Genomic DNA, 13,582 nt, shown 5'->3' with positions numbered 1-13,582 from the left:
TACAGCTTTCTTTCTTGATATACTGATTGCTAAGTGTTTCCTCTTTTTTCTCTGTGTATTTCTAGCTTCCTCTGCTCTTTGCATTGTGCCCTCTATTGTTTGATTGAGCAGTCATACACAGAAGAGTGTGTGGTTGGCTCTCACAGGTGTTCACTTTCATTAAGATGTTCTCTTTCTCTGATTCCAAAGCATACAATCCTGAGAGTGGAGACAAAGCTTGTTAAAAGTGCTAAAATAATCTCTACAAAGGAAATCCATGTGTCCAAACAAGTGCACTAAAATTCTAGGAAGAGGTGGGCATTCCAAACTCCTCATTGCCAAGATAGGGACTTGGGCTCAAGAATTAAGTTTCATGTATGAGGAAAAATAAGAAGGCCAGATCAACTGATTGTAGTGTATATGAAGGGCTAGAATTTGTAACAAGTCTAAAAAGGTGGGTTTGAGTCAAGGAACACAAGCTCATCCCAAGTGGGGATTGTTTTATTCTTTGTACTTTATCCCATCACTTAGCAAAGTTCTGAGCACAGAGTAGAAGCTTAATAAATACTTTTGACTTATTAATAACAAATGACTCCAAAGTCAAGCAAAATTGTCCATAATTTCTCCTTAAGATGATGTGGGAAGGGTATGTAAGTGGTTCAGTGTTTTGAGAACCAGGCCCAGAGATGGGACGTCCTGGGTTCAAGTCTGACCTCTGATACTTCCTAGCTGTGTCCCTGGTCAAGTCACTTAATTTCCCTTGCCTAGCCCTTACCACTTGTCTGCCTTATAAATAGCACACAGTATAGATTCTAAGAAGGAAGGTAAGGGTTTTTTAAAAAAAGATAATGGGGCTAGTGAGGTTTATTGAGTATGGAAGTAACATGGTCAGGCATGCACTTGAGGAAAATCAGTTTGGCAGCATCATGAAAAGAGAGATTACATAGGGGAGAGTATTGAAGGGAGATCAAGTAGAAGGCTACAATTGTAGTATAAGGGAAAGGTGATGAGCGGCTGAAATAAAGTGGTGGCTATGTGAGAAGAGAAAAGGAAAAAGATGAGAGAGGTTTTGTAGAAGTAGAAATGAGAGTGTTTGGTGACTAAATAGATAAGTGAGCTAAGGAAGAATGAGAAGGCAGAAATAACATTGAGAAATGACAACCTCAGAGGCTAAAAGACTAGTATTATGTTCAACAGTAATAGGAAAGCTTGAAAGAAAAAGAGAAAAGTAATGAGGGTTTTTGTGGACATTTTGCTACAAGACATCAAGTTGGACATAGCCAATAGACAGTTGGTGATGATCCTGCAACTCAGAGAAGAGACTGTTGCTGGATATATAGATCTAAAATGTATAGATGTATCAAGATATCAGTTAAATCACTAGGAGCTGATGAGGTTCCCAAGTTAGAAAGTGAAGAAAGAAGAAAAAAGGGGCTCTGTAAAGAATCCTGGGGTGTCCACAATTAAAGAGCTTGAGATGTATGACAATCCATTGAAGGATATTAAAGACTAATCAGAGCTAGAAAGGACCTTGGAAGTAATTTAGTTGTCTCCCTTAATATCTGTATTCAGTTCTAATCTATCCAAAGAGACTTGGATCTTGAATAGACTTGAATCTTCTTGGGATGGAGAGCAGAATGGGGATTATTTTGGATTCTCTAATTTGGAATGTAGGTCTATTTAACTTTGGTGGCCCTGTAATTACTCTGGCATATCCACCCTGACCTCGTTATTCACAATGCTGAATAACCCCAATGAGCCATTTTGATTCTACAAGCAAATGGGCAGCACCTCTGAGTTATGAGCCTTTTCAGGACCCTGGATAAGGTTTGGGATTAATCTGAATCCCTATAACTTCTGTGACATCCTAATATTTTTGCCTAGAGGAAAGAAGCATTTTGAGCCAGTTTGGTAGTTAACTCTTTTAAGGAAAGCCTATTGGATAACTAAATAAACTGGCCAGTAAGCCAAATATTCATATATGTAAGTTAGAACCCAAGGTTGCTTAGTTGTTGCCATAGGTCAAGTTGACATGCCAAGTCTTAGAGTGCTTCTAGTTTTCACGACCATGCAGACTTCAGGAACTTGCTTCAACAGTTTCAGTTAGCCAGTCAGAACATCACTCCTAATATCCTGCTGCTAAAGTTTATATAAAACATCTGCATATAATTACTGCCCCTACTGAGACGAAATTATGTACTCGTTGCCAGGCACCACCATTTTTTTGCACCTGCCACTATTCCCTCAAACTTTTGTTTTGCAGGAGGGTCATTATCCAGCCTCTTTTCATACTGATTTTAAAAAATATCATATCCTTTCTTTGAGTTCTGAATACCCTGAAACCATCCTGGACCCCTTGGACTTTTTCTAGCAGAGAACCATACCCTGGGATTGTCTAGAACACATTTAACATTCCAGTGAGGAAAAAGAGGGGGGGTTGATAGGAAGGAGAGAGAGAGAGATTATTTACTAAAGCATTTTGCAAAACTGCCTACAAATATGAATATTTTGAAATATTTTTAGTGAAGTAGCATATTCAATTTTAGCATTCCATATTCCTTTTTGCCATCAATTCTGGTCCATATTTTTCTTCAAACCCAGCATAAGGAATAGAAAAATTTCAATTGTTTGATATATGCACTATGTAGTAGGTTCTCAAAGGTTTCTTCTTTAACAGTGATATGTCTACAATAGACACTCAATAGATGCAAGTGGAGTGTTAAAAAAATTAGTCATATGAATAAATGAATATGGAAGATGTTGAGAAACTAGAGCCTGTCTAGGAAGGTGACCATGATAATGAAAGGACTCAAAAGAATAGTATATGAGGACTGATGGAAAGAAATATGCATATTTAGAGATCTAGAACATTTAAAATATTTAATAGCTTTCAGGTAGAAGTTAGACCTATTCTATTAGGTTATCCTGGATGGTGAAAAGAAACTACAGAAGAATGGCTTTACATTCAACATAAGGGTAAAAATGACTTGATAATTATATCTCACAAAAAATAAGATAAAAAATGCACTGCCTGGAGCTCATTAACTCCCTATCATAAAAGGTCCTCAAGTATAGTCTGGTTAACTACTTATTGGGGATGTGGATTTCATTTTAAATTCTGGGTAAGATCCTCTGATGTTACTTTCAGCACTGAAAACTATGAGTTGAGATTAATATTGGTTTAATTGATCTTTCATTTTATAAGATAAAAACATATGCTACATGCTCTTAGAGACTTTATAAGATTTGAGCCTCAGTATTGTGTTCAATATTCAGGGATTTTTGCCCCAGCCACAAGTTGATATATGATTTTGGTAAACTAGGAAAGGATCTAATTCTTGTTGTCTAATCTTTTATTTTTTTAGACCTGCACATTAGACCCCACTTGAGGGCTTCTTGCATAGATACTAGAGTGGTTTGACATTTCTTTCTCAATTTCATTTTACAAATGAGAAACTTAGGCAAACAGGTTAAATAACTTGTCTAAGGTGATAAAGGTCTGAGACCAGATTTGAACTCACAAAGATGAATCTTTCTGACTCCAGGATTGGCACACTGACTACTTTGCCACCTACCTTCTCTTAAGTATCTAATTAATCCTTTCCCAAGTCATACATGCATGTTACATCTAAGGTTTTTAATTGTTGGCAAAAACGATAGCATTTTTCCATAAGTATGCTATTTATGTTATGAATTGAAAATTGACCACATGATATTAGTCTTATAATAGGATATTGTGAGTTTATTATAGAATTCACAGATAATTTTTAAAGAAAATTATTGAGAATAATATTAGAAAATGCCATCTTGCCCTCAAGATAAAAATTTGGGGTTGGGGTAGTGACCCCTCTTTTTTGTTTACTATATCTTTAAACTTCAGTGGAAGATGATTTATCTCCATATTTATTATCATTTTCACACTGTGCACTGTTTTACTTCTTGGAAAAAGGTAATTCATTTTCAGTAGATCCATATATGATGAATCTCATTGTGGGGTTTTCCTTAATGGACCTCCCTGACCAGCAGGGTCCCACAAGGGAAGGGGCTCACCTTTGTGATGGGACCCGAGGAGAGGTAGGAACCGAGAACCAGGGTGGAAATGAAAGACATGGACAAGTCAGTGGTTGGATAGAGCAGGCAACCCCTATGATACTCCCTTTGATAGGAAAGTATGAGTACAAAGGAACACGAGGTGGAGGAGGAGATTAAGGTAGGAAATGCAGGCCTAGATGGTTACAGCTTTGGGGAAGGAGAAGGTTAAGAGGAGAGAGACATAGTCATTAAGGAGCCCAGTGGAGCTCCATGAAAGGGGAGAGAAAACCAAGAGAGAGTTCATGGGTTTGCCTCTGAATTTAATCCTGTCCTGCCTGGGCGGTACTCCCAAGCATGTAGTAACCACATCACAAAGTATAGACACTTAAGATTGGGTGGCAAGGTAGAGGGAACACCTTTGGGTGTGTAGATTGCAAACCGGGCTTTCCCAGGGAATTGAGTCCGAGCATGTTAATGAGTTTGTCTTAGCCAAGGGCTGCATGGCCAGTTCAAGGTTACATTCACAAGCCTCTTTGGTATAACCTTATGCTTGGAGACACAGTAACCATACAGTCATTTATATTTCATAGATGTGAATATGCTTGAGATGCTACACTCATAAACAGAGGAATTATTTTTGAGGGTCAGTGGGGAGGTGCAGTGCGAGGGAATATTTCAACCGTTGAGAAAAGAAGGGAAAGAGAAGGCAAACTTCTTCTGTTTCAGGGTTTAACCCATGTTTTCCTGAAAAATTACTCAGGAAGGACATATCAACCATTAGTAGCCTGACTTGTCAGCAATTTCATTTATGACATAGGACAGTGATGGTGAATCTTTTGAAGATTGAGTGCCTGGCCCTGCCCCTACTCTACCCCTCAGACCAAGTGCCATGGCTGTCCCCCTAGACCATGACTGCCCCTCCCCTCAATGAGTGCCAAGCACACACACCCTTTATCCCACACATGGGAGGAAGGAATCATTCCCATTGGGCTTCTGGGTGAATGGAGTGGGTGAGGTGATGAATATCCTCATGAGTATAGAGAGGGGGAGGGGAGTGACCCAAGCATTCTTCTCCCCTCCAACTCTGCCACCTATGAACCACCCACCTTACCCCCTGTGTGCTCCCAATGGTCTGCTGGGCAGAGGGATGGGGGATGTGAAAAAATGTCCTTAGACCCTGTGGAAAGGGGGAGGGAGCAGCTCCACCCAAGTCCCTCTGCCTTTCTAGTAATGAACTCTGAGAGGATGTGGGTGGCATGTTCTCTGCATGCCATCTTTGGTACCTATGTCATAGGCTCACCATCACTGACATAGGAGTTATTCCTACATCACTATCTCTGACCTTTTTAGACTAAAACATCTTGAAAGGAAATCAAAGAGAAGGAAGAGAAAAATGAAAGAAAAAAGGGATGTAAGAATGACATAAGGAAGCAGAGAGAGAGAATAAGGAGTTTTGGGATGTGAAAAGGGTAACTATATCACCCTCACATATTTAAAAACATTCTCTTGGGGGCAGTTGGGTAGCTCAGTGGATGGAGAGCCAGACCTAGAGATGGGAGTCCTAGGTTCAAATCTGGCCTCAGACACTTCCCAGCTGTGTGACCCTGGGCAAGTCACTTGACCCCCATTGCCTAGCCCTTACCACTCTTCTGCCTTGGAACCAATACACAGTATTGATTCCAAGATGGAAGGTAAGTGTTTAAAAAAGGGAAAAAAAATTCTTATTCATTCCAGCATCTGGTAGGGATTTAGTAAGAAAATATGCTAATGAATTTAAAATGACTAATTTTCTGTATTTTTCTTAAAATGCTTCAGGTTCTTCATATAAATTCACCTTCTTCCCTTTCTATTCCCTTAATATATCTCCAAAGTGAACATGAAAACATAGGTATGTTATTTTTGCTTCATTAAAACAAATTCAGTCTTCCAGTTATCAGTAAATATAAAAGCATCATTCTAGAACTAAAAGGGATTTGGAAATCATCTAATACAATTCCCTCTGTCTGCAGATGAGGGAACTGAAGATCTGAAGGAAACTTAAGGAAATTAAGTGATTAACTAATATCACGCAGATAGTAAGAGCAAGAGGCAAGATTTGAACCTAGGTTCTACGGCTCAAATTAATATTCTTTCCATTGTACCGTGCTAATTCCTGAGGGCCCAAAAGAAAAAAAGAAAACTATTCCAATCCAGGTCTTTTGTGAGTGCTGACCATTTGCCTTTCTCCCTCATTATAGATGTTTTGTTTTTGTTTTTGTTTTTTAGGATCTAGCTTGCCACTTGCAAAGCTTTAAATACCACACCACACCACACCACACCACACCATGCCACACAATGTCTCTTTATGCTTTTTCTTTTTTTACAGTGCACAGCAACTTGTGGAGGTGGAGTTCAAACACGATCAGTCCAGTGCCTAGCAGGTGGCCGGCCAGCCACAGGATGCTTTCCCCAGCAGAAACCTATCAGCTCCCTAGCCTGCAATACCCACTTCTGCCCTATACCAGAAAAGAAAGGTAAGTGTGACTGACAGTGTTTCCATGTTTAAATTTTAACAAGTGGTAAGCAGATAATCTACAGTGTATTCATGGAAGATGATAGGGAAGAACACAAAATTTAGATAAAATATGATGTCTCTGACCTCACAAGCCTATATTTATTTGAATTCGAGTATAACTATAAAACAAAATAGTTCATAATAAATGCGTGCAAGAAATGCAAAGGGCTCTATGATGTCTGAAGGTATCAAGTTTATGACCAACTGAGGGATCAGGGCTCTTTGGAGGAGTAGGCATTATTTGATTTGGGTTATAAAGGAAGGATACATTTTATAAGTGAATAGGGAAGGAGAAATTATTCCAGAAAAAAGGAACTACTGCAAATCAGAGAGACAGGAGCAAGAAAAGCACGATAAATAGTCTTGTCTGGAAAGAAATGATATAAAATAGTAATGAATTAGTACTTTTCTCAATAGGAAATGGGATGCCATTGAAGATATTTTAGCAGAGAAATGACATGACCAAATGTGTGATGGATAAACATGTATATTATGGCTAAAAGAGGTAGATTAATTCTTGGCAGCTGTAGATCCCATGAGAAGTAGGGTTTATGAGCTGTCATATGGGGAGATATCTGGTGGGGACCCATGTGGAGGGAGTCTTGATAAGGACCTATGCTTTCTTTCATTCCCAATCCTGCCCCCAATCTTCCAGAATTAAATTAAACTACCCCATTAAATAACATCCACTTTGTCTATGTGAAAAGTACCTTGTTCCTAATATCACTGTATTACCACTAGGAAAGAAATAGATGTGAGAAATATTTCACATAAAAAAGTGGTTGGAGCCTATGTACTTCTTCCCAGGTTATACAAAAGCCAACCTTACTCAGTTCTACTTGCTGTATCATCCCAGATTGTGCTGTTTTACAACACCAAACATCTAAAATATTTGGAGAGAGCAAAAAGCTGTTTTCTAAGAAGGAACGGAGCTAGAGGACAGTGAATGAATGGTTTAGCTAGATCAGATAAAATCGGATTCTAAAATTTTATTTATTTATTTATTGTGTCAATTTAGAACATTATTTCTTGGTTACAAAAATCATATTTCTTTTGCTCCCTCCCCTTCCCTCACCCCTTCCCATAGAACACATGCAATTTCATTGGATATTGCATGTGTTCTTGATCAGAACCTACTTCCATGTCGTTAATGTTTGCACTAGGATGTTCATTTAGAGTCTACATGCCCAGTAGATCAAATAATTTAAAAAATTGAGATTCAATTAACAGAGGAAAAATTGTCTAGGTGGATGAGAGGGTGGGTAGATTTATTGAGGGGAGTGGATAGAAGAATGAGAAGTCCCAAACTTTTCAGGAGAACATCCAATGAAGGTCTCCTAAAGTTTTGAAATTCTCTGAACTGCATTGTTTCAAAAGTCCACTTAAAGTAATGACAAAATAACGTTTACTTTACCAAAATATCCATTTGCTGTCTGTGGTGAGTGATGTGTTTGGGGAGCTAACAGGTCATGGGCGATACAATACCATAAACATTTTTAAGCATCTACTAAATGCCAAGCACTGTGCTAAATTCTGGGAATACAAATAAGTAAAAGAAAGGCAGTCCTTGACCCTGAAAAGCTAACAATCTACTGAGGATGTTGAAGGATCATGGTTTCTCCTCTTTTTTCAGATACCTTCTGCAAAGATTATTTCAACTGGTGCTACTTGGTGCCCCAGCACGGAATGTGCAACCACAAGTTTTATGGCAAGCAGTGCTGCAGGTCTTGTTCGAAATCAAATTTGTAACTTAGGACTGATTCCCACGTGGGAAATATATATATGTATATATATATATATATTTTCATCACAAGAGAAAAAGAGCTGCACAATCTAAATTGGGCTGTGCCCAAATAAGATAGACATCTGAAGAAAAACTAGGCTTTGTTCTTTGACTTTGGGGTTATTTTTTAATGGGCCTGAACACACATTCACACACACACACACACACACACACACACACACACACACATACACACACATACACAAACACACACATAAATGGTATTACGAATGGTTTCAACATGGAAGCCTTCTGCAACCTTTTGCAGTACTATGGCAAGAATCAAACCTACCATCATTGCCAGCAAAAGGAACCTTTTCTAAAAGGAATGAGCAAAACTTTGCTAAGGAGTATGTTATTGTTGTTTTTCTTTTAATCTCAAATAAATTAAGGACAAAAAGGAATAGGCCAAGTTGAACTTATTATAGTATATGTGGTGCTTTCTGAAGAAAAGAAAAAAAAATCCATGAAGAGGAGGACAAGCTAAGATGATCTACCAACCAGACATATGCAGTGCCTCTCCCAGCTGATCTGTGGTCTCTTCCAGTTCTTCAGTTCTGGAACTCTTTGAGTCTTCTTTTTTTTTTTTTAAAGGGGTAGATGTTACAAGAACAGAAGCTCTCAGGCCCACACGTCCCTCCTCCCCAGCTGCTGGTAAATAACAGCCCGGAAGTTAGTCTGTTTGTTCCTCTTTCTGAATACTGCCTCATTGAGGAGCAATATCAAAAGTTCCATCAGCATACTTGAAGCACTTGAACCTGGACACCATGTCTTGATTCATGCACCAGATGTGGAAAGGGGGAAAAATGAAATATCTCAAAAGGTGCTTCCTTCCCTTTCAGACTCATGAGCCAAACAACAGTTTTCTTGTTTTATTTTTTATATCTATTTGTTATTTACAAAGGAGCCTTCCTATTTAAACTTATTTCTTTATGCTTTGCTGTAACAGAAAATAGAGAAAGAGACAGAAAGGAAGAAAGAAAGAGGAGAAGGAGGGAGGGAGAGAGGGAAGGAAGGAAGGAAGGAAGGAAGGAAGGAAGGAAGGAAGGAAGGAAGGAAGGAAGGAAGGAAGGAAGGAAGGAAGGAAGGAAGGAAGGAAGGAAGGAAAGAAGGAATTGTTCTGTATCATTTTTTAAAATGTCTGGTTATGCCCAAATCCTGCTGCCCTTTATTAAAAAATTATGATACTACTAAAATAGTTGTCTGCTAAATAACCAACTTTCTAAATCATGTTTCATATGTATGCAAGTTTGGGGGTTGGTTTGTTTTTGCAATACCCATTTAGAATGAATGCCAACATTTCATGAACGAAAAAGCCACACATTGTCCTGTTTCTGACATACTCCATTTCAGTATTGGTGCTGCCTTAAAGTAATGTTCTTATGGTGCAGCTCCACTTGTAATGAGCACCTGAATATTTATGTTTTCTGAAATTTTATAATAAAATTTTTATTGTACTGTTTGTCTCTGGACCGTCTCATCATTTCCCAAGATGAAAGGTAATAGATTTAAAGCTAGAAAAGACCTTAGAAAACACTGTCTACACTCTTTTATTTTTTACACATGAGGAAATAGAAGCCAATAGAGGTTAAGTGACTTACCCAGGGTCACACAGCTAGTAAGCCTCTTTGGCTGGATTTGCACCCAGGTCTTTCTGACTCTAAGCCTAATACTTCTCTACTACACCACACTGCTTTCTCATCCCTATGTAATCAATTAAATAGTTTGCTTTGAAACTAGCAAATTGATGCTGACTCTCCACTGCTCACATATACAGTAATGAGAAGGTGACTTGTAACAGAGCATTCCCAGCCTCCAAAGGACTGTTAGAACCAATCTGCTGAATAAATATGGTGAATAATGCCCTTTGCCCCTTTGTCTCATGTAACAGACAACCTAAGAATGCAGAAATGGTCCTGAATAGCTCAGCAGTTCTAATACTCTGGACCTGAAGATTCCTCAGTCCATATCAGATTGGATTTGGCCAAATCCAGGGAGATACAAAGCAATCATTATTGAAGTATATCTTTATATATATATATATATATATATATATACATATATATATATATATATATATATTGAAGTGGATCATCCTCCCTACAGAAAGTTGAAAGTCAAAGGTATAGCTATGCCCTACTAGTCTGCCTCCTTATTCTTGCTGTAAGTCACTGAACCTCTTGGGGAGCTAGGAAAGCTAAGTGCTACCTCCCTTTAAGTGTCCTTTTAAGGGAAAGGGAAGGGAATACATATTTGTTAAATGACTACAAATTCCCAACTGTGTGGGCAAGTCACTTAACCCCAATTACCTCTTATTGCTCTTTTGCCTTAAAACTGAAATTTATGATTCTAAGATAGATGATAAGGAATTTTTTAAGTGACTGCTAAGTTCCAGACCCAGTTCTGAGCAGGAAGTTTACAAATATTAGCTCATTCAATCCTCACAGCAATCTTGGGGAGCAAATGTTATTCATATCCCCATTTTATAGTTGAGAAAATTAAGGCAGAGACAGGTATAATGACTTTTTAAGGTCCCACAGTTAGAAAGAGACTAAGATTGGAGTCAGATCTTCCTGACTCAGACCCAGGACTGCCTGTTTAAAAAATCCCTCTCTTCTCCATAAGTTAGGTCTTTCAAAGAAGGACACAAGTGGATTTCCCAACAGCCACTTAATTATGGACTTATTTTTCTGTGTCATGATTTATGTGTATATTTTCTATTGAACTAACTTCTATTGCTAACATGGGTTTTGTTTGCTGTTCACTTTGCATGAGGAGTTTAAACTGAAGATAAATGCAAAGAGTTGCATTTTCTTTTCTGTTATATCTGTTATATCAAAGCTATTGCGCCTTCATCTGCATTCCCTTATCTGATTTCTAACCGAATGCCAAGGATTTGTGTCTAGGACTATAAAATGTTGGACAAGGATTTCTTTAGGAATCGATTTCTGATAAATGGATTAGTCAAAGGGGTATCAACAGGGTTAGTCTCTGTATCCCAGACCAATTAACAGCCATTCTAGGAAAAACATATGAATTAATGCTTAAGTTTTCCTTGTATTGCTCTGTCAACATTTAAATAAGTACAATTTACATGCCATAGTCTAGTATAAGGTAATAATTTATCTACAGGATATTCTTCAACTGGTTGTATGAAACTTCTCAATGATGATGTTAAAAGTTAGTTTTTAGGCAGCATATTATTTTGCAGAGATCTTTCTATATCAGGGAAGGGAACAATTAAAATTGGAAGTGTGAAAATAATTTTTTTGACATTTATTCCTGATATAAATTTTTAATCTACTTTTTTCCCACTAATACGTTATGGATTAATGTAAGAAAAAATGGTAGTGGATGTTACTATTAAAGGTTTCCTTTAGTCATCACTCATTCATGTTTCAGAGAGAGAATATATATATTTTAAGAACACCATGCATATTCTGGATTTTCACTCTGCATATAGAATACTCCACAGTGTACTTTCCTTCCTAGATGGAAATTGGGATTATTGACCCACCATCAAAAGAAGATTCACCAAGTTGAATTAATTCTTTTGAAAGTATCATAAATCTATTCTTTTCATTTTCACAATCACTACTCTAAGGTGCAGACTTCCAAGTCCAAATACCCTTCTTACTTACACTATTCCAAAAGTCTTTTTTTATTTTTATTTTTTTCAGATTAAATGTCAATACAATTTCTAATATTCATTTCTGACATTTTGCAATTCATTTACTCTCACTCCCTTCCCAAGAAGGCAGGTAGTGGGATATGAATTGAACACACATTATTATATAATACATATTTCCCTATTTGCCATGTCATGAAACAAGACACATTTCTAACACTAGTTTTCTAAGTGGTCACTTTGCCTCTATTCTATTCTGCACACACATTGCTAGAGTCAGACCTACAGAAATAGGAGGGACTTCTGAGACCATCTTTTCCAATCTATACACTCAAAAGAATCCCCTCTACAATACACCCAGCAAGTTCACATCCAGCTGTTGCTTTAAAAACCTTCAATAAAGTCTGTCCTTTCCCAAATTCTACCTGTTCTTGTTGGATGGTGTTGATTATTAGGAAGTTTTTATTTATATCCATCTTATATTTGTGTATTTGAAACTTCCAGTACTCATAATTTTGTCATCTGGAGGCAATCAGAAGTAGTCTAAACCAAGATTTCTTAATCTGAACTTAATAGATTGGTTTCCTCTGTTAATCCTACATTTTTAATGTATTTTAAAATATTGTTTTGAGGAGAAAATTGGTTTCACCAGCCTACAAAAGAATCCATCACACACACACACACACATACACACACACACACACACACACACACACACACACACACACATAAAATGAAGAATCCCTTCTCTGGAAACTTAGGGAATCAGGAAAGATATTAATTAAAATGATTAATACTTTCAGCAAAATTTGAAGCTACAAAATAAATCTTCAAAAATATATAGCATTTCTTTATAATAATAACAGAACACCAGAAGCAATAATAGAAAGAAAATTATATTACAAATAATAACAAAATACATAAAATATCTAGAGATCAGTCTCCCAAAGTATAAAAAAGGGACTTGTATGTCCAAAGTGCTCCTAAAAGAAATAAACTATAACTTAAATAGCCAGAAAAATCTTCAGTGTTCATGGTTAGGCCATGCCAATATAATAAAAATGACAATGCTACCAAAATTAATTACACTTTTAATGCTATGTCAATCAAATTATCAAGAGGAAACTTATACAATGCTTGAAAAAATAATAACAAAATGCATTTTGAAAAAAACAAATGATCTAGAATATCAAGTATGAAAAGAAATAAAGATGAAGGAGGTATAGTATTTCTAGACCTCAAACTATATTATAAAGCAGCTCTCAAAACCATCTGGCTTTAGTTAAAGAATAGAGAAAAAGATTAATGGAAGTCAGGACAAGTGAGATTCAGAAACAATAGAATTCAAAATCCAGTGTTTGATAAAATGGAAAGCAGGTTACCTAAGAGAAAACTTCCTATTTGACTATAAAAGCACTAGGAAAACTAAGAGGCAGTCTGCAGAAACTGGGTTTAGATCAATATCTTATACTCAACAAAAACAGCAAAAAGTTAATTGATATGTGACCTTAATATTAAAGACCATACTATAAAATCTTAGAAGAAAAATAGATCATATACACCGAGTTATAAGGTATATTCTTAAATAAGCTATAGAAGCAATTAA

General features: G+C 37.0%; 1 protein-coding gene across 1 annotated transcript in view; it reads left to right on the top strand.

Moving 5' to 3' along the window:
- ADAMTS16 (ADAM metallopeptidase with thrombospondin type 1 motif 16) overlaps nt 1-9,810 on the top strand; it is a 261,354-nt gene extending 251,544 nt beyond the window's left edge. The window contains exons 22-23 of the mRNA XM_001370697.4: nt 6,377-6,524; nt 8,199-9,810. Coding sequence (XP_001370734.2) covers nt 6,377-6,524; nt 8,199-8,314 — 264 coding nt within the window. The 3' untranslated portion in view covers nt 8,315-9,810. The remainder of the gene's footprint in view (nt 1-6,376; nt 6,525-8,198) is intronic.
- The last annotated feature ends 3,772 nt before the right edge of the window (nt 9,811-13,582 follow it).

Source organism: Monodelphis domestica, chromosome 3, assembly GCF_027887165.1.
Source record: "Monodelphis domestica isolate mMonDom1 chromosome 3, mMonDom1.pri, whole genome shotgun sequence".
In the NCBI taxonomy this organism is placed as follows: Eukaryota; Metazoa; Chordata; class Mammalia; order Didelphimorphia; family Didelphidae; genus Monodelphis; species Monodelphis domestica.
The sequence above is the reverse complement of the archived record's forward strand: the minus strand, read 5'-3'. Positions and strand labels throughout refer to the sequence as shown.